The sequence below is a fragment of the Pyrgilauda ruficollis genome, unplaced genomic scaffold, assembly GCF_017590135.1.
Source record: "Pyrgilauda ruficollis isolate IOZ18807 unplaced genomic scaffold, ASM1759013v1 scaffold255, whole genome shotgun sequence".
Classification (NCBI taxonomy): Eukaryota; Metazoa; Chordata; class Aves; order Passeriformes; family Passeridae; genus Pyrgilauda; species Pyrgilauda ruficollis.
In genome coordinates this window covers 59641-80473 of record NW_024523878.1, presented here as the reverse complement: position 1 = coordinate 80473, position 20833 = coordinate 59641, and the positions used below count along the sequence as shown (strand labels likewise).

Here is a 20833-nt window from a genome sequence, read left to right as displayed (position 1 = left end):
CGGCAGTGCCACCACCCCGCTGCTGGGGACAGAGCCGTGTCACCTCCCCTGCCACCCACCCACGGCGACAGTGCCACCAAAACGCCACCAAAACGCCACCAAATGCCACCAAGACCCAGGAAAGGGACACGGGAGCCACCCCCAGAGCACGGGGGTGTCCCTGAGGGTGACGAGCCACCCCCGGGCACTGTCCCCTGTGTCCCCCGGGGTCTGTCCCTTGTGTGTCCCCCGGGCACTGTCCCCCGTGTCCCCCGTGTCCCCTGGGGAGTGTCCCCTGTGTCCCCCGGCACTGTCCCCCGTGTCCCCCGTGTCCCCCGTGTCCCCGCGCTGCCCCGGCCCGGGGGCGCTCGGAGCCGCCGGAATGCCGGGAACGCGCCGGGATTTCCGCCGCTCCCGGGGCCGCTCATCCCAAACCCCCCCGGTGCCCCCGGTGCCCCCGGTGCCCTCCCCGTGCCCTCGGTGCTGCCCACAATGCCCCCAGTGACCCCCAGTGACCCCCAGTGCCCCCCAGTGACCCCCAGTGACCCCCAGTGCCCCCCCAGTGCCCCCCAGTCCCCTCCAGCCCCTCGGAGCGGAATCGGCTCCTTCTTTTCCTTTTTCCCGCAGTTTTGTTTTCCCCGTGTTTTTATTTTCCCGGTGCCTTTTCAGGTTTTATATTTCCTGTGGTTTTATTTTCCCTGTACTTTTACTTTCCCTGTACTTTTCAGTTTTTATTTTCTCCGTATTTTTATTTCCCCTGTACCTTTATTTCCCCTTATTTCATTTTCCCTGTAATTTTATCCCCCTTATTTTATTTTCCCTGTACTTTTATTTCCCCTTTTTTTATTTTTCCCCCCCCATTTTATCCCCCCACATTTTCATTTCCCCCGCACCTTTTGCTTTTCCCTCCCCACGTGTTTTTGTTTCCCTTCCCTCCCTCAGCCGCATTCCCCAGCGCGGCCAATTTTAGCGCTGGGCACGATCCCCGGGCGGGCTCCGCGCCCGCGGCGGCTCCGGGAGCGGCCCCGGGGCCGGCACCGATAAAAGCGGCGGCGGAGCCGCGGCGGCGGCACTGAGCGCCGAGCGCCGGGCACGGCTGGCACCGCTGGCACCGCTGGCACGGGTGGCACTGGTGGCACTGGTGGCACCTCTGACGCTGCTGGCACGGGTGGTACAGATGGCACTGCTGGCATAGATGGCACCTCTGGCAGGGCTGGCACCGCTGGCACGGGTGGCACAGCTGGCAGGGCTGGCACAGACGGCAAAGCTGGCACGGATGGCACAGACGGCACTGCTGGCACAGATGGCACGGCCGGCACAGTCGGCACGGCCAGCACGGGTGGCACGGGTGGCACCGCTGGCGCAGATGGCACGGGTGGCACGGTTGGCACAGCTGGCACAGGTGCTGGCACTGCTGGCGGTGCTGGGAGCCCCGCACGCAGCCAGGGCGGCAGGTAAGGGACTGGGGGCGGGGGTTGGGTTTGGGGTTTGGGGTTTGTTTGGGATTTGGGGTTTGGGGTTTGGGAGTTGGGGTTTGGGGTTTGGGGTTTGAGGATTAGGGTCAGCAGTTTTGGGTTTGGGTTTGGGTTTGGGATTTGGGGTTTGGGGTTTGAAGATTAGGGTCAGCAGTTTTGGGTTTGGGTTTGGGTTTGGGATTTGGGGTTTGGGGTTTGGGGTTTGGGGTTTGAGGATTAGGGTCAGCAGTTTTGGGTTTGGGTTTGGGTTTGGGGTTTGGGGTTTGGGGTTTGGGATTTGGGAGTTGGGGTTTGGGGATTAGGGTCAGCAGTTTCCGGTTTGGAGTTTGGGTTTGGGTTTGGGGTTTTGAGGCCAGCAGTTTCAGGACTGGGGTTTGGGTTTGAGATTAGGGTTTTGGTTTTTGGTTTGGGATTTGTTTGGGATTTGGGGTTTGGGGTTTGGGATTGAGGTATGGGATTGGGATTTAGGATTGGGGTTTGGGATTGGGGTTTGGGGTTTGGGTTTGGGATTTGGGGTCACCCAAGGCCACCCAGGGCCACCCCTGGCTGCCAGGACACCAGGCCCACCCTCGGTGACACCCCAGCCTGGCCTTGGGGACATGGTAAATGCTGTCCCCCGGGACTGGGGGGCTCAGGGCAGGGGACAGGGCTGGGGAGGGACCCCGGCAATGTGGCAGTGCCACCCCTGTGTCCCCAGAGCCGCTGGAGAACGACTCGGAGCCGGGCAAGGCTGGCACGGCCGGGAAGCCCCGGAAAGGCACGGCCGAGCTGGAGGAGCTGGACCTGGGCACGGCAGGTGCCACCCCGAGGGCCACCGTGTCCCCTGGGGGCCACCCTTCAGTGGTGACCCTCCATCCCCACACCCTCTGCCCTTCGGTCCCCAAGCTGTCCTCGACCATCCTGACCATCCCAAACTGTCCCACACCATTCCCAAACTGTCCCCAACCATCCTCAAGCTGTCCCCAAGCTGTCCCAAACCACCTCCAATCTGTCCCCAAGCTGTCCCCAAGCTGTTCTTAACCATCTCCAACCTGTCCCCAACCATCCCAAGCTGTCCCCAAACTGTCCCCAACCATCCCCAACCCATCTCCAAGCTGTCCCCGACCATCACCAAGCTGTCCCCAACTGTCCCAAGCTGTCCCCAACCATCCCCAACCATCCCCCTGCTGTCCCCAACCATCTCAAGCTATCCCCAACCATCCCCAACCCATCCCCAACCCATCCCAAACCATCCCCCGTTGTCCCCAACCATCCCAATCTGTCCCCAAGCTGTCCCCAAGCCATCCCCAAGCCGTCCCCAAGCCGTCCCCGCCTCCCCCTCAGGCAAAGGCGCCGCGTGGACGTCGTGGTTCAACATCGACCACCCGGGCGGGGACGGTGACCACGAGAGCCTGGCGGCCATCAGGTTCTACTACGGGGACCGGGTGTGCGCCCGGCCCGTGGCCATCGAGGCGCGCAGCACGGGCTGGCAGCTGCCCGCGGCGCTGGGCCAGGTGGTCCATGCCAGCCCCGGGCGCGGCTTCCGCTGCCTGCACCGCGAGCAGCCGGCGGGCACCGCCTGCGCCAACTACCACGTGCGCTTCCTGTGCCCGTGGGGTGAGCCGGGCACCCGGGGGGCAGCTGGGGCACCCGGGGGGCAGCTGGGAACAGCTGGGGGTACCTGCGGGTACCTGGGAGGCAGGTCAGTGAGCCACAGCCACTTGGCACACCTGGGGCAGCTGGGGGACCTGGGGGGCAGCTGGGTGAGTGCAGCCACCGGGCACACCTGGGGTACTTGGGGTTACCTGGGGGACAGCTGGGGGTACGTGGGGACACCTGGGGGCAGCTGGGGTAGCTGGGGGGCACCTGCGGGGCAGCTGGGGGGCAGCTGGGTGAGCCACGGCCACCTGGGGCGCACCTGGGCTACCTGGGGCAGCTGGGGTACCTGGGGGGCAGCTGGCACAGCTGTGTGTCATGTCTGTCACACCTGTATTCCACCTCTGGCACAGCTGGGGCACAGCTGGGGCACAGCTGTATCTCCTCTGAACCCCTCCTGTATCACACCTGTGTCCCACCTTTATGTCACCTGTGTCCCACCTGGGCCGTGGGACGGGGGGCCTTTCTTCCCCTTTTAACCCCTTAGCTGCCGTCCCCGGCCCGTGCTCTCCAGTCACCGCGGTGTCCCCGCAGATGACGTTTACTGGTCGCACTGGTCCCCGTGGAGCCCCTGCTCGCGCAGCGCCTGCGGCACGCGGGGCTCGCAGAGCCGCTCCCGGCGCTGCCGCAGCTCCCGCAGCCCGGCCCCGCTCCGGGAGCTCCGCTGCCGCGGCAAGGCCACCGAGCGGCGGCCCTGCAGCGCCGGGCCCTGCCCAGGTGGGCACCGAGCCCGCGGTGCCACCGCCCGTCCCTGGGGGCTGCGGGGAGGGGACAGCGGGAGGGGGTGGCACCTGAGCCCCTCGGTCCCTGGGAGCTGCCGGGGAGGGCAGGGAGGGTCCCCAGACCCCGCGGTGTCACCGCCTGTCCCTGGGGGCTGCCAGGGAGGGGACACCGGCTGGGGTGGCACCTGAACCCCTCTTGTCCCTGGGGGCTGCCGGGGAGGGGACACGGGGTGGCCGTGGGGTGGCACTGGGGTGTGACAAGGACAGGGGTCTCTCCAAGCGCCTGAATCCCCCCTCAGCCCCCGCAGCAGGCGCAGGTGTGAAAATCCACCTGGTGCCACCTGGTGCCACCTGGTGCCACCCACCTCTGGCTGCTCTGCCGAGAGAGCGACCCGGGGGTGACCTCACGGGGCCAACCCAAGCTGAGGCTTTGGGGGGTCCCGATTCCCACCGGGAATGTCCCCTCAGAGCCCACCTGGACGGAATGGGGCTCTTGGGGTCCCTGCTCCCGCAGCTGCGGCCGCTCGGGGACGCGCGTCCGGCGCCGGAGCTGCCGCCCCTCCAAGAGCCCCCGGTGTCCCGGCCGTGCCACCGAGGTGCAGAAATGTCGCCCGTCCCCGTGCCCAGGTAACCCCCCCGGTGCCCCCTCGGCGGTGCCCCCGCAGCCCGCGGGCTCCGAGCCCCCCGCGGGCTGCGCCGGGCACACGCTGCGGGGCACGGTGGTGACAGAGGCCGGGATGGCACTGCCGGGCGCCCGCGTGTACCTGGAGGGTGGCCCGCCCGTGCTGCTGGCACGCAGCGATGCCCAGGGGCGCTTCACGGCCTCGGGGCTGTGCCCGGGCCCCGCCGCCAACATCAGCGCCCACCGCGATGGCTTCGCCCCGGGGCTGGCACCGATTGTCACCAACGGCTCGGGCGTGGCCGAGGCGCACCTGAGGCTGCGGCGGCTCGGTGAGAAGGCGAGGGGGGTTTGGGGGCACCCCTGGGGGGCGAGCTGGGGGTGCCTATGGGCTCGCTGCCCCTGTCGCCCCTGCAGAGAAGCCCTACATGGTGCTGCACCCCGCGGCCAGGGTGCGGGAGGCCGGGCAGGACGTGACCTTCTGCTGCAAAGCCTCGGGCACCCCCGCGCCCCAAAAATATTACTGGTGAGCTGGCACAGCGGGCACGGGCGGGGGCAGTGGTGGCGGCGGTGTCCCTGCTGAGCCTGTCGCCTGTCGCCTGTCCCTGCAGGTACCACAACGGGACGCTGCTGGAGGGGACAGCTGAGCGCAGCAGCGGCCGCCTGGCGCTGCGGGGGCTGGCACCGGAGCAGGCTGGCACCTACCACTGCAAAGCCAGCTCCGAGGCGGGCGCCATCCGCTCGGCGCCCGCGCAGCTCACCGTGCTGGGTGAGCGAGCACGGGGGGCTGCTCTGGGGTGGCGAGACCCCCGCTGACCCCTCTAATTCCCCTCCCTCCGTGCCCCCAGCCCAGGGCCAGCAGAGCTGCAGGGCAGAGCCGGAGCCCAGCCTGGTGGAGCTGCCCAGCGAGTGCCCGCAGGACGCCAGCGGCTCCCGCTACTACAACGTGGGGCGCTGCCCGGCCTCGCCGTGCCCGGGCGGCCCTGAGGAGCCCTTGGGGTGCGGGGGGGAGCCGGGGCTCTGCTGCGGGGTGCGGAGGATGGAGCTGCGGCAGGTGCAGTGCGCCGGCTCCGTGCTGCCCCTCAAGGTGGTGGCCGAGTGCGGCTGCGGGCCCTGCGCCCAGCCGCGGGTGCTGGTGCAGGGCCGGGTGACGGCGGCCGACACCGGGGAGCCGCTGCGCTTCGGCCACATCTTCCTGGGGGGCAAGAAGGTGGGCTTCACCGGCTACCAGGGCTCCTTCACCATCGAGGTGCCGCCCGACACGCAGCGCCTGGTCACTCGCTTCGTGGACGGCCAGCAGCGCTTGGTGGACGCCGTCAAGGTGCTGCCCTTCGACCGGCGGGGAGGAGCCGTGTACCAGGAGGTGAAGATGCTGCGCAAGAAGGAGCCGGTGGAGCTGGACGGCGGCCGCAGCAACGCCATCCCCCTGGGCGAGGCCGGTGGCCGCGAGCCCGTCGGGGAGCTGGTTCTGCCAGCTGGAGCTTTCCTGCGGCCATCCGGGGAGGTTTTCAACGGCACCGTCAAGGCCAGCGTCACCTTCGTGGACCCCAGGGACGTTGGCACGGCCAGCGCCGCCTCCAGCGACCTGAGCTTCGCCAACGCCGAGGGGGAGATCGTGCCCCTGCGCACCTACGGGATGTTCGCCGTGGATTTCCGCGAGGGCGACAGCGGCGCAGAGCTGCAGGCGGGGCCGGTGCAGGTGAGGATGGACGCGGGGCAGGTGTGGATGGCCGAGCACCTGCGGAAGATGAAGCTGTGGTCCTTGAACCCCGAGAGCGGCCTGTGGGAGGAGGAAGGGGTGCTGCGGCCGGCCGGGGGCGGCCGGAGGAAGAGGGAGGAGAGGACCTTCCTGGTGGGCAACCTGGAGATCCGCGAGCGGCGCCTCTTCAACCTGGACGTGCCCGAGGACCGCCGCTGCTTCGTCAAGGTCAGGGCCTACAGCAACGAGAAGTTCAACCCCTACGAGCAGCTGGAAGGGGTGGTGGTCAGCCTCATCAACCTGGAGCCGCAGCCCGGCTTCCCCAGCAACCCGCGGGCCTGGGGCCGCTTCGACAGCGCCGTCACCGGCCCCAACGGCGCCTGCCTGCCCGCCTTCTGCGACGCCCGGCGTCCCGACGCCTACGCGGCCCTGGTGACGGCCACGCTGGGCGGCGAGGAGCTGGAAGCTGTGGCCTCCAGCCCCAAGCTCAACCCCAACGCCGTGGGGGTGGCGCAGCCCTACCTGGGCAAGCTGGGCTACCGCCGCTCGGACCACGAGGACGCGGCGCTGAAGAAGACGGCGTTCCAGATCAACGTGGCCAAACCCGACCCCAACAACGTGGACGAGAACAACGGCCCCGTCTACTCCTACCGGAGCCTGCGGGAGTGCGAGGAGGCGCCGGTCAGCGCCAACCACCTGCGCTTCTACCGCGTGGAGGTGGACAAGTACGAGTACAATGTGGTGCCCTTCAAGGAGAGCGACGTCACCTCCTGGACCGGCGACTACCTGGCGTGGTGGCCCAACCCGCAGGAGTTCCGGGCATGCTTCATCAAGGTGCGGCTGGAGGGGCCACGGGAGTACATGGTGAGGTCGCGCAACGTCGGGGGCAGCCACCCCCGCACGCGGGGCCAGCTCTACGGGCTGCGGGACAGCCGGAGCGTGCGGGACCCGCAGCTGGGCGACGCCTCGGGCGCCTGCGTGGAATTCAAGTGCGGCGGGATGCTCTTCGACCAGAGCCTGGCGGACAGAACCCTGGTGTCCATCGTGCCCCAGGGCAGCTGTCGCCGCACGGCCATCAACGGGCTGCTGAGGGACTACCTGAGCCGCCACCCGCCGCTGGCCGACAACAACCACACCGCGGCCTTCTCCATGCTGGCCCCGCTGGACCCGCTGGGCCACAACTACGGCATCTACACCGTGACGGACCAGAACCCGCGGCTGGCCAAGGAAATCGCCATCGGCCGCTGCTTCGCGGGCACCTCGGATGGCTTCTCCAGGGAGATGAGGGCGGGCGAGGGCACGGCCGTCACCTTCGAGTGCCAGGAGCGGCCGGCGGGCAGGGAGAGCCTCTTCCAGCGCCTGCTGAGCGCCCCGGCCGAGGCGCTGGCCGACATCCGCAGGGAGATGGGGAGCTCCGAGCTGCGCCGCGCTCCCCCCGAGGTGATGGACTTCGCCTCCGGAGCCCCCTCCCGACCCGCGGCCACCCGCCGGACCCCCAGCAGCCAGCGGAGACCGGGCCGGCCTCGGGGACAGCCCTGAGTCCCCTCCGTGTCCCCTCCCCGGCTGTGCTTTGTCGCCCCCCTTTCCCCGTCGCTTTTGGCCGCGCTCATTTATAACGCCCGAAGGATTGGGGGGACAGGCGGAGCGGGGGACGGGGGACAGCGGGGACGTGGGGAGGGGGTCCCGCCACCCCCCTGGTGCTGTCGCTGCCTCCTGTTGGTGCTCAGCCCCTCGCTGGCGGTGCCGCGGAGGGGATGGAAATAAAAGGAATAAAAGAGGGGGTGGGGGCAAACCGGGGCAGGGGCGGGCATGGCAAGGGGGTCGCCGCCCGGTGCTTTGCCCCGTGCCACCGGCGCAGCCCCGGTGTGCCCGCGCCGGGAGCTGGGGGGGCACTGGTTTCATCCCCGAATCCCACAAAATTGGGATTTTTCGGGAGGAAACCCCAAGGACAACGCGGATAAAACTCCCTCCCGGGGGTCGGTGCCACCCCCTCGGCACATCGGCCACCGCGCCGGCCCGGATTCGGGCGGATTTGTACATTATTTATTACAAAATATACAATTCTTGTACACCCGCCTGGCTGCTGGGCTTCTCCGGCACGGGGCGCCGAGCCCCGCGTGTCCCCCTCGTGTCCCCCGCGTGTCCCCGTTGTCCCCAAGCCCTGCCCCCGTTCGGTAGCACCGTCCCGGCCGCTCCTGTTTGCCTTGGGCCGGGCTCAGCCGGGCTGGCAGCGGCCGGGGGGGCTCGGTGCCAGCAGGACGTGGCAGCCGGGGCGGGGGGGACCCACCCGGAGCCCCCCCCCGGCACCGCGCTGTGCCAAGCCACCAGCTGGGCACCCCCCGCGTCACCCCCGCAGGCTGAGGGGCGGGTGGCTCTGTCCTGCTGCCACCCGGGTGTCCCCAGCGGGGTTATTTTTGGGTGTCTCACCCCCCCCGAGCCGCTCCCCGCCGTCCCAGGCGCGGATGCTGTAATGGAACAGGCGGCGTTTACGGGGCCAAACCCGGGACAACATTTCCCTTCTCCAAGCCGCCCTGGCCCCGGCGCGGCATTTTTCCACCCTTTTTTCCACCCTTCTCGCTGGATGCGGCATCAAAGGGGGCGCGGGGGCCCCCGGGGGGGTTCCTTGGCCCGAGCAGCGGCCAAATCCCGGCCCGGTCCCTCCGGGATGCGATCCCAGCGCGGGCGGATGCCGGCGCGGCGGGGGGGAGACGGAGAGGGAGGGAGGGAGACGGAGAGGGAGAGGGAGAGGGAGGGAGGAGGCACCTGGAATGCTGAGATTCCGCGGCGAGGTGTCGTTCCAACCCCTCCTTCCCAAAGTCTGGCTGCTCCCTGTCCTGGCTTCTCCCCATGCTGGGTGTTGTTTTTGCCTGGGTTCTCCTTGTCCTGGATTTTCCCTGTCCTGGATTTTCCCTATCCTGAGTTCTCCTTATTCTGGATTTTCCCTGCTCTGGGTTCTCCCCATCCTGGATTTTCCCCATCCCGGATTTCCCCTTATCCTGAATTTTCCCTATCCTGGGTTCCCCTTATCATGGATTTTCCCTATCCTGGATTTTCCCCATCCTGGATTTCCCCTTATTCTGGATTTCCCCTTATCCTGGATTCTCCCTATCCTGGGTTCTCCTTATTCTGGATTCTCCTTATCCCAGATTTTCCTATCCTGGATCCTGTTTCTCTCCGCATCGCGATTTTCCCTGGGTTCCAGGAATTGTCCCCACCTGGTTCCACGTCCCCTCCCCAGGGACACGCGGGGGATGCTCCCTGTGGTGGCGGCCGGGACAGGGCCGGGATCCGGGATCCTGCGGGAATGGAGTGCGGGAATTCCATGTGGGAATCCGGGATCCTGGGGGAATGTGGGAATGAGGGAATGTGGGAATGCGGGAATGCAGGAATGCCGGGATACTGTGGTAATGTGGGAATATTGGGATCCGGGACCCTGGAGGAATGTGGGAATTGCATGTGGGAATGCAGGAATTTCATGTGGAAATGCAGAAATTCCATGTGGGAATGCCGGGATCCTGGGGGAATGCAGGAATGTGGGAATGCTGGGATGTGGGATCCTTCAGGAATGCAGGAATTCCATGTGGGAATGCAGGAATTCCATGTAGGAATGCTGGGAATTTCATGAGGGAATTCCAGCTTGGGCCAGGGCAGATGGAAATGGCTCCCGCCGCTATTCCTGGAGCTGGGAAGGAAAAAAGGAGTGGAAAAGACAAAAAAAGGGGGAAATTGGGGAAAATGGGAGACAAAAATGGGTGGGAAAGGGAAAAAAAGGGGAGGAAAAAGGGGGGGAAGCAAAAAAGGGGGGAAAATTGGGGAAAATGGGAGGAAAAAATGGGAGGGGAGGGAAAAAAGGGGGAAAAAAGGGGGGGGAACGGGCAAAAATAACAAAAAAGGGACAGCAGAGGTGAGCCCCAGTCCCAGGGACAGCGATCTGAGGGATGGGGGATCCAGGGGGGATTTGTGCACGTTTTGGGTGGAAACCCCTCAATTTCCCCCATTTTTTCGTGGAATGCGGGATGGGGACGGAGCGGGGATGCCCCGAGGGGTCCCAGCCGTGGATTTTGGGGTGACCCAGGGGTGGATTCAACCCCGGAGGGTCCGGAGGGCAGGAGCAGGGCTGGGAATATCCCGGGAGAGGAGGAAAAACGGGATGAGAAAAACTCCGCCGCTGCTTTTCGCCATTCCAAGCGGGAAGAGCAGAGCGGGGAAGGGAACGGGAGCCCCGAGCCGGCAGCTCCCGGCCCGCCCCGGTAATTTGGGATGGCCGGATCCCAAAAAATAAAAAAAAAAAAAAGACGGGAAAAGGACGTGCCAGCACGTCGGGATCTCGGAGAGGCTTTTTTTTTTTTTTTTTGGATATTCCCCCAAAAACTCCTAAAAACCCCACAGGGGAGCGGGAGGGGGAGGATTTGGGATTATATTTTGATTTTTTTGGGAATTTTTTGGGGATATTTTGGGATATTCTACCCCTTCCCTCCGGGAATAAGGAGCTGGAAAGGCCCCTGGGAAGCCGCTTTTGGGTTTTTTTTTTTTGTTTCTTTGAAAGAATGGAAAATGTAATGACAGGCTCTGAATGAAAAGGATAAAAGGAAGCAGCTGGAAAGGCCCTAAATAGAGAAAAATCCACCCAAAAATAAAGCAGGACGAGAAGGAACAGGGGGTGAAAAGGGGAAGGAAAGGATTTGGGATCCCCTTTGCAGGCCCTGTCCCCAAATGGGGCATCCCCGGGGACCCCAAAGCAGGGGACCCCAAAACTGAGCATCCCTGGGGACCCCAAATCGAGGTTTTCCTGGGGACCCCAAATTCCCAGGGCACCCAGAGCATCCCTGGGGATTATGGATTGGATCATTCCAGGGAACCCCAAATCAGAGAATTCCTGGGAATGCCGAACTGGAGCATCCCTGGGGACCCCAAAACTGAGCATCTCTGGGGATCCAGAGCATCCCTGGAGACCCCAAATCTGGCAATTCCTGGGGACCCCAAAACTGAGCGTCCCGGGGGACCCCGAATCAGGGAATCCCTGGGGATCCCAAATTGGAGCATTCCTGAAACCCCAAATCAGGGAACCCCGGACCTGAGCATCCCTGGGGACCCCAAATCTGGGAATCCCTGGGAATCCCGAACTGGATTGTTCTAGGGAACCCCAAATCAGGGAATCCCGACCTGGAGCATCCCTGGGGACCCCAAACTGGAACCTGTGAGAATCCCAAACCAGAGCATTCCGGCCGATCCAGCTGTGGAATTCCAGCTGTGGAATTCCAGCTGTGGAATTCCAGCCCGTCTGGCCAAGAGGCGCCGCTGCGCTCCTGCCCTTCCCTCTGCCGGGAGCCGGGAAAAACCCTGATCCCAAAAAATCCCTGATCCCAAAAACCCCCAATCCCAAAACCACCGAACCCAAAAACCCCCAATCCCAAAATCCCCAATCCCCAAAAATCCCCAACCCCAAAAATCCCCGACCCCAAAAATCCCCAATCCCCAAAAATCCCTGATCCCCAAAAACCCCAATCCCAAAAATTCCCAATCCCCAAAATCCCAAAAATCCCTAACCCAAAAAACCCCTATCCCCAAAAAAAAAATCCCAAAAATCTCCAATCCCAAAAACCCCCCATCCCCAAAAACCCAGATCCCAAAAAATCCCCAATCCCAAAAATTCCTGACCCCAAAAACCCTGATCCCAAAAACCCCAATCCTCCAAATCCTAAAAATACCAAAAATCCCCGACCCCAAAAACCCCAATCCCCAAAATCCCCAAAATCCTAAAAACCCCAATCTCAAAAATCCCTATCCCCAAAATCCCAAAAATCCCCAAAATCCCCAACCCCAAAAGTCCCCAATCCCAAAAAAATTCCCCAACACATTTGTGTTTTTCCAAGGTATTTTATTTTGTTTTTCAGCCGCTTCTGGAAAAAACATCCCGCTTTTTATTTTGCTTTTTCCAGCTATTTTTGAACCTTTTTTTGGCTTCTTTTCCCTCTCCGTGGCTCCAGCCCATAAATAACAATAATAACAACATTTTTAAAGCCTTTTCGCTGACACTTCACCGGCCCTGCCAGAGCCTTTTCATTCTCCAGATGGCGAAAATCCGCCTCAAAATAATGAAAAAAAATATATAAGGGGAAAAAATCCCTTTAAAAAAAAAATCCCTTAAAAAATTTAAAAAAAGGAGAAAAATGCCTTTAAAAAAAAAAAAAAAAAAAAAAATTTTAAAAAAAAAAAAAAAAAAAAAAAGGGAAAAAAACAGGGAAAAAAAACCCTTAAAAAAACAAAAAGGGGGGCGGGGGGAAAGGAGAAAAATTATTTAAAAAAAAAAGACAAAAAAAGAAAAAAAAAAAAGGAAAATCCCTTAAAAAAACCTTAAAAAAAAAGGGGGGGAAAATCCCTTTAAAGATTCCTTAAAAAAAAAAAAAAAAAAAAAAAAAGAAAAAAAGAAAAAAAAGGGGAAATCCCTTCAAAATCCCTTAAAAGTGGAGCAGCTGATTTTGGGATATTTTGGGGTGTTTTTGGAATTTTTTGGGCATAATTTGGGGTATTTTTGGGGATGTTTTGGGGATTTTTAAAAATCTTTTTGGGATATTTTTTGGGATACTTTGCGATATTTTGAGGTATTTTTGGGGATATTTTTGGGGTGTTTTGGGGGTGTTTTTGGAGTGGTTTTGGGGTATTTTTTTGATTTTGAAAAATATTTTTGGGGTGGTTTTGGGATACTTTTTTAATATTTTTGGGATGTTTTTGGGATATTTTGGGGTGTTTTTGGGATGGGCAGGGAGGAAGGTGCCAGGGTTTTGGGGTTCTCGAGGTTCCCCCCGGGGTTTGGGGGTGTCACACCCGGGGGGGGCGGAAACTGAGGCACGGAAAGAAAAACATGAAAGAATTTAGGAAAAATCGAACTTTAAGAAACATTTTCTCTTTAAAGAATTAAAGAAAAATTAAATTAATTTTTAAAAGTAGAATATTGATCGAACTTCCCGATTTCTGCGAAATTCTCAGAGCTCCTCTCCAAAATTTGGGTGATTTTATTCCCGAAAAATTTACATATTCATAAGCTCGCCCAATAGACTCATGCATATTCATTATCTGGTCACGCCCACCCCGCTCCGTATTGGTTGGAATCTGAAATTCGAGGAAATCTCAAAATTTTGGGTGTTTAAGGCCAAATTTGGGAGAGAATTTCCCAAAATCGCTTGGGGAAAGTTTTCCTTGGAGAAAATTGGAAAATTTGGGTGGGAATTAAAGGCAGGATTCGGTCCCGGGGCTGATCGGGGGGGCGTGCTGCTTTTGTGGGGCTGGGGTCACCCTTGCGGCCCTGTGTCCCCTCCGGTGTCCCCTCCCGTGTCACCTCCCGTGTCACCTCCCGTGTCCCCTCCTGTGTCCCCTCTCCCGGCCCTGTGTCCCCTCTCCTCTGTCACCTCTCCTGGCCCTGTGTCACCTCTCCTGTGTCCCCTCTCCCGGCCCTGTGTCCCCTCTCCTTTGTCACCTCTGCTGGCCCGGTGTCACCTCCAGGTCACGGGGATCGAGGTCCAGTTGATGGCACTGGTGGCACCGGGCAGTGCCGGTTTGGGGACACTGGGGACACTGGTGGCACTTGGTGGCGCTGGGCAGTGCCAGTTCTGGCCACTGGGGGGCGCTGAGTGCCGTGGCCCTGCCCCCTGAGTGTGACGTCACCGCCGCGATGGGCGTCACCCCAAAACCATCCCCGACCCCAAATCCCCCAACCCGAAACCCCCATTCCCAATCCCAAATCCTGAATCCCCAATCCCAAATCCCCCATTCCCATTCCCATTCCCATTCCCATTCCCATTCCCATTCCAACCCCTCATTCCCAATCCCAAATCCCACAGCCCCCGTTCCCATCCCAAATCCCCCATTCCCAATCCCACAGACCCCAACCCTCCCAGTGCAGTCCGGGGGGCGTCCCGGGGCTGTCCCGATCGGGGGGATCGGGGGGGATCGGGGGGGCGGTCGGGATCCCGCGGATCCGGGCGGGAATTATCAGGAATCCCGGGAATCCTCACCGGGAATCTCTGGGAATCATCACTGGGAATCTCTGGGAATCTCCGGGATTAATCACCGGGAATCCTCACCGGGAATCTGTGGGAATCATCACCGGGAATCCCGGGAATCATCACCGGGAATCTCCGGGAATCATCACCGGGAATCTGTGGGAACCCTCACTGGGAATCCTCACCAGGAATCTCCGGGAACCCCGGGAATGGGGGTCCCGCTGTCCCCCGCTGTCCCGGGGGTGTCCCCGAGGGGCTCCGCCCTAACAGCGCTGCTGGCAGCGGGGACGTGGCCGTGGTGGCACTGGGGACACGCCGTGATGCCGGGAATCTTCATCCTCATCATCCTCCTCCCCATCCCAGCAGGAGCTGCCCAACCCCACAAGGAACCCCCAAAATCCCAGCGCGGGGGAGCCTCTGGATTCTCCTGAAAACCGCCCCAAAAATCCCTGCGGGGACCCTCCACGTCCTCTCGGTGTCCCCGGTCCTTCCGTGTCCTCCCGGTGTCGCCGCCTCCTCCCGGTGTCCCCCGCTGTCGCCGCGTGCAGGAATGACAACGACGGCGACAAAAAAACGGGGACGGAGCCGCTCCAGCGCCGGGGGTGGCGTGTCCGGGGGTGGCTGGGGACCGGCCGTGACTGTCCCCGCTGTCCCTGGGGATTGGGGACTCGATGTGACATGTTCGGGGTCCAGAGACCACGCGTGGCATGTCCAGTGTGGCATGTCCGGGGTTGGGGACCAGGTGTGACATGTCCGGGGTTGGGGACCGGCCGTGCCGTGTCCCCGCTGTCCTGCCGGGGTTGGGGACCGGCCGTGCCGTGTCCCCGCTGTCCCCGGCCCCGGGCACTCCCGGCTCCTCTCCCGGCGCTGCCATCCCAGCCCGGGGTCGCTCCTCGCTCGCCCCCGGGCCCAAACCGGGCTGGCGGCTGGGCCGAGCCCGCTCCGCGCTCCGCCTCTCCCGCGGCAGCGGCCAGCCCGCTGTCCCCGCGTGTCGCTGGCCCTCATTTGGTGTCGCCGTCGCCGCGGGCCGCGGGCGTGTCGGGCTCCCAGAGGACGAACTCGTGCAGCAGCGTGTTCACCGTGTCCGGGCACTCCAGCATCACCATGTGGCTGCCCTCGTCGATCACCTTCAGGAAGGCGATCAGCAGGATCTGCGGGCAGCCGGCGGCGCGGTGAGACCCCCCGGAGGTGGCACGAGCCCCCAAATGCCACTCTGTCCCCTCCCTGGCGAGTGGCAGTGCCAGGATGGGCTCCAGCCCTGCCCCGGCCCTCCAAAGCCACTCTGTCCCCTCCCTGGCAGTGTCCCTTGGAGCGCCCTGGGGCACAGCAGGGTGTCCCTGCCCATGCCAAGGTGTCCCTGTCCCATGTCCCTGTCCCTGCGCCATCCCTGGAACTCCCTGTCCCTTGGAGCAGAAAGTCACACTTTGTCACCTCCCTGGTGGTGGCAGTGCCAGGGTGAGCCTCCTGAGAGGTGGCACAAGACCTCAGCCCCCAAATTCCACACTCTGTCACCTCCCTCGGGGTGGCAGTGCCAGGATGAGCCCCCTGAGGGATTTCAGAAACCCCCAGCCCCCCAAAAGTCACTCTCTGTCACCTCCCTCAGGGTGGCAGTGCCAGGGTGAGCCCCCTGAGGGGTTTCAGAAGCCCCCAGCCCCCCAAAAGTCACACTTTGTCACCTATCTGGGGGTGGCAGTGCCAGGATGAACCCCCTGAGAGGTGGCACAGGACCCCGGCCCCCAAATCCCACACTCTGTGCCCTTCCTTGGGGCAGCAGTGCCAGGATGACCCCCAGCCCTCCAGCCCCCCAAAAGCCACCCCCTGTCCCCTCCCTCAGAGTGGCAGTGCCAGGGTGACCAATTGGGTGGTGGCAGGAGATTCCAGCCCCCCAAAAGCCACACTGTGCCCCCTCCCTCAGCAGTGGCAGTGCCAGGGCGTCCCCTCGGGTGGCATGGGAAGCCCCCAGCCCCCTGGCAATGCCAAGGTGCCCCCTGGGTGGCACAGGACCCCCCCTGGGTGGCACGGGACCCCTCCCCAAGCTGTGACTCACTTGAGGAAGCTCCAGGCCAGGCAGGGGTCAGGCAGTGCAGCACACATGGGGGCACAGGAAGCCCCCAGCCCCCCAAGGTGTCCCCTCCCTCAGCAGTGGCAGTGCCAGGCTGACCCCTGGGTGGCATGGGACCCCCTCTGGGTGGCACAGGACCCCTCCCCAGGCTGTGACTCACTTGAGGAAGCTCCAGGCCAGGCAGGGGGACAGGCAGTGCAGCACACACACAGGGTGGCACAGGAAGCCCCCAGCCCCCTGGCAATGCCAAGGTGTCCCCTGGGTGGCACAGGAGCCCCTCTGGGTGGCACAGGACCCCCTCTGAGTGGCACAGGACCCCTCCCCAGGCTGTGACTCACTTGAGGAAGCTCCAGGCCAGGCAGGGGGACAGGCAGTGCAGCACACAGGGCGGCAGGTTGAAGATGGAGCACAGGCTGGGCTCCAGCGCCGTGGGGCCGCCCCCGTTGATCATGATCACCTTGTGCACCAGGTCGGGGTACTCGTGAGCCAGGAAGGTGCAGAAGGACACCCTGAAAGGGTTAAAAATGACCACAGAGTTATTGGCTTTCGCTGTTTTAATTATTAATGATAGGAATTTTATTAATTATATTGATTGTGATCGCTTTGTGCACCAGCTCCGGGCACTCCTGTGCCAGGAAGGTGCAGAAGGACACCCTGAAAGGGTTAAAAATAACCACAGAGTGCTTGGCTTTCACTATTTTAATTATCCCTGGCAGTGTCCCTTGGAGCGCCCTGGGACAGGGCAGTGCTCCATGCCAATCCAAGGTGTCCCTGCCCATGTCCCTGTCCCATGTCCCACGTCCCATGTCCCATGTCCCTGCCATGTCCCTACCCATGCCAAGGTGTCCCTGCCACGTCCCTGCCCATGTCCCTGCCCATGCCAAAGTGTCCCTGCCCATGTCCCATGTCCCTACTCATGCCAAGGTGTCCCCGCCGTGTCCCTACCCTTGCCAAGGTGTCCCTGCCCATGCCAAGGTGTCCCTGCTATGTCCCATGTCCCTACCATGTCCCATGTCCCTGCCATGTCCCTGCCCATGCCAAGGTGTCCCCACCCATGCCAAGGTGTCCCTGCCATGTCCCATGTCCCTACCCATGCCAAGGTGTCCCTGCCCATGCCAAGATGTCCCTGCCCATGTCCCATGTCCCTGCCCATGCCAAGGTGTCCCTGCCCATGTCCGATGTCCCATGTCCCTGCCCATGTCCCTGCCCATGCCAAGGTGTCCCTACCATGTCCCATGTCCCTGCCCATGCCAAGGTGTCCCTGCCATGTTCCTGCCCATGTCCCTGCCCACGCCAAGGTGTCCCTGCCCATCCCTGTGCCACCCTGGCAGTGTCCCTTGGCTCCCCAGGGGATTTCCCCCTCCCTCCCCACCCCAAGGCTCCAGCAGCCACCCCACATTTGGGGGGCAGAGTCCCCAACCCCCTTTGAGGGCAGGACTTGGTGCCCCCTGCCCAGCCCAGCCCCCCGGTGCCCCCCAGGCTGCCCCGGCCTCGTCCCGGGCCAGCCCCGCTGGATCTGCTCCTTCTCCTCATTAGGCTCCACCTAATCAGGAGCCCTAATCCTGGCTTATCCTATTTATAGTCCCTGCCCTTGCACTTCCCTCTCGGGATTAGCTGGGCACTGAGATGGTGCCCACCCCAAGGGCACCCAGGAGCTCTGAATCCTGGGAGAAACGGGATGAAAATGGGATAAAAATGTGATAAATGGAACAAAAATGGGATAAAAATGGGATAAAAAGAATGGGAACCCCAAACTCCTAAACTATGGGATTTGTGACCATTCCCATCTTCCAGGATGATCCCAGCCCCTTACCCGTAGGAGTGCCCGATGGGGATGTTCCTTTTCTTGGGAAACACTTCAACAGAACCCAAGGATTCTGGAGCTCCAACTCCCAGAATAAATGGGATCAATCCCCCAAAAGAGGAACCCCACTCCCCTAAAACCTGGGATTTGTGTCCATTCCCATTTTCCAGGATGATCCCAGCCCCTTACCCGTAGGAGTGCCCGATGGGGATGTTCCTTTTCTTGGGAAACACTTCAACAGAACCCAAGGATTCTGGAGCTCCAACTCCCAGAATAAATGGGATCAATCCCCCAAAGTGGGAACCCTACACCCCTAAAAGACGGGATTTGTGTCCATTCCCATTCTCCAGCCCATTCCCAGCCCCTCACCCGTAGGAGTGCCCCAGTGAGGATGTTCCTTTTCTTGGCGTAGCACTTGAAGACAGCCCAATTCCAACTACCAGGATAATCCCAAAACGGGAACCCCACACCCCTAAAAGATGGGATTTGTGACCATTCCCATTTTCCAGCCCATTCCCAGCTCCTTACCCACAGGAGTGCCCGATGAGGATGTTCCTTTTCTTGGCGTAGCGTTTGAACAGAACCCAAGGATTCTGGAGCTCCAACTCCCAGAATAAATGGGATCAATCCCTCAAAATGGGAACTCCACTCCCCTAAAACCCAGGATTTGTGTCCATTCCCATTTTCCAGGATGATCCCAGCCCCTTACCCGTAGGAGTGCCCGATGAGAATGTTCCTTTTCTTGGCATAGCGCTTGAACAGAGCCCAAGGATTCCGGAGCTCCAACTCCCAGGATAATCCCAAAACAGAAACCCCACACCCCTAAAACCTGGGATTTGTGTCCATTCCCATTTTCCAGGATGATCCCAGCCCCTTACCCATAGGAATGCCTGATGAGGATGTTCCTTTTCTTGGCATAGCGCTTGAACAGAGCCCAAGGATTCCGGAGCTCCAACTCCCAGGATAATCCCAAAATGGAAACCCCACACCCCTAAAAGACGGGATTTGTGTCCATTCCCATTTTCCACCCCATTCCCAGCTCCTCACCCGTAGGAGTGCCCGATGAGGATGTTCCTTTTCTTGGCGTAGCGCTTGAACACGGCCCTCATGTCCTCGGCCAGCGCGTAGAAGGTGTAGGCGGCGGCCACGGGCGGCGCCGAGCTGCAGCCGTGCCCCGCCAAATCCGGCGCCACCACCTCGTAGCCCAGCTTGGAGAAGAACTCCAGCTGCTCCTTCCAGATGTCCAAAGAGCCGCCAACGCCGTGGATGAAGAACAGCACCACGTCCCCGTGCGTGCCCTTGCAGCTCGTGATGCGCTTCTTGCAGTCCACCGTCACCACCCTCTTGGGCTTGCGCTTGCGGCGCTTGGCCGCCGCTCCGGCGGGATCCGGCGCTCCCGGCTCGCCGTTGGCGTCGGGCAGCGGGCACCGCGGGGCCTGGGCCTCGCTCAGGTTCTCGATCAGCAGCTGCCCGTTGCGGTAGAGCGTGATGCGGCGCTGGCAGCGCACGGCGCCGCGCTCGGGGGAGCGCGGGGAGCGCGGGGAGCGCGGGCGCTCGGGAACGCTGTGGTGGATGCGGAGGATCCGGCCGGGTTTCACCTCCAGGAAGGTGAAGCCGTCGCTGGACTCAACACTGTCCAGAGGCCCCACGGCGTTGGGGGTCTTGCCCAGCAGGCAGCAGAGGAAGCCGTCGGTGATGCTGGTCAGCATGGTGATGCCTGGGGAAATGGGGGAAAATTGGGGGGAAATGGGGTTCAGTCCCAGTTCCAGCGGAGGGTTGTGGCAGTGGGAACCTGTTGGTGATGCTGGTCAGCATGGGGATGCCTGGGAAAATGGGGAAATGGGGGAAAATTGGGGGGAAATGTGGGAAGAACGTGAGGGAAATGGGGGGAAAATGGGCTGGAAAATGGGGAAAATAGGGATTCAGCCCTGATTCCAGCAGCTGGGGACCTGTCAGTGATGCTGGTCAGCATTGTGATCCCTTGAAAAATGGGGGAAATGTGGGAAAATTGGGGGAAATGGGGAGAAAATGGGAGAAATGGGGGGGGGGGAATGGGGGGAAAATGGAGAAAATGGGGGAAATGGGGGAAAATGGGATTCAGTCCCAGTTCCAGCAGAGAGTTGTGGCAGTGGGAACCTGTTGGTGATGCTGGTCAGCATGGTGTTCCATGGAAAATGGGGAAATGGGGGGAAAATTGGGGGAAAATGGGGGGAAAATTTGGGGAAAATGTTGGATAATGGCGAATAATGGGGGAAAATGGGGAAAAAAACATGGGGAAATGGGGGGAAAATGTGAAAATGGGGGGGAAACAGAGAAAAATGGGGAAGACAGGAATTCAGCCCTGATTCCAGCAGCTGGGGACCTGTCAGTGATGCTGGTCAGCATTGTGATCCCTGGAAAATGGGGAAAAATGTGGGAAAACATGGGAAAGCATGGAAAAATGTGGAAAACCAGGGGAAAATGTGAAAACATGGAAAATTCCCCCTCCTGCTTTTTTCTGGGTCACATCCCTGTCCCCAAGCCCTGGAGTTCCCATCACAGCTCTTGGAAAAGGGATTTGTCTGGCTGAAGGAAAAACCTGGAAAAAAAAAAGCCTGTTCGGAACAGAAAATTCCCTTTTCCCAACAAATGTGGAGCTCAGGGAAGCTCCAGCCATTATAAATTAATTATTTATCCCATAAAAGATAAAAATTTATCCCACAAAATTGGAATGTTTATCCCATTAAATATCAACACGGCTGCGGTCGGAAGCAGCATCCGAGGTGGGAATTAAAAATTGAATTAAAATCTCTCCACAAAACAAACGAAGGAATGGGGGGGGGGGGGGGGGTTTTTCCG

General features: G+C 61.1%; 2 protein-coding genes across 2 annotated transcripts in view; one reads left to right on the top strand and one right to left on the bottom strand.

Annotated features, from left to right (window-relative positions):
* Positions 1-1069: 1069 nt before the first annotated feature.
* On the top strand, positions 1070-7779 carry CILP2 (cartilage intermediate layer protein 2). The gene is made up of 8 exons (XM_041471100.1): positions 1070-1433; positions 2152-2250; positions 2778-3050; positions 3624-3806; positions 4280-4762; positions 4848-4956; positions 5042-5199; positions 5279-7779. Exons 1-8 carry the CDS (start codon positions 1175-1177, stop codon positions 7666-7668), a joined length of 3954 nt encoding a protein of 1317 aa, XP_041327034.1. The 5' UTR covers positions 1070-1174; the 3' UTR covers positions 7669-7779.
* A 6688-nt stretch (positions 7780-14467) lies between these two features.
* ABHD8 (abhydrolase domain containing 8) overlaps positions 14468-20833 on the bottom strand; it is a 9592-nt gene continuing 3226 nt past the window's right edge. Inside the window, exons 2-4 of the mRNA XM_041471093.1 lie at positions 19043-19712; positions 16530-16700; positions 14468-15353 (exon numbers count right to left, since the gene is read on the bottom strand). Of these exons, the coding sequence (XP_041327027.1) occupies positions 15131-15353; positions 16530-16700; positions 19043-19704 (1056 nt within the window). The 5' untranslated portion in view covers positions 19705-19712 and the 3' untranslated portion in view covers positions 14468-15130. The remainder of the gene's footprint in view (positions 15354-16529; positions 16701-19042; positions 19713-20833) is intronic.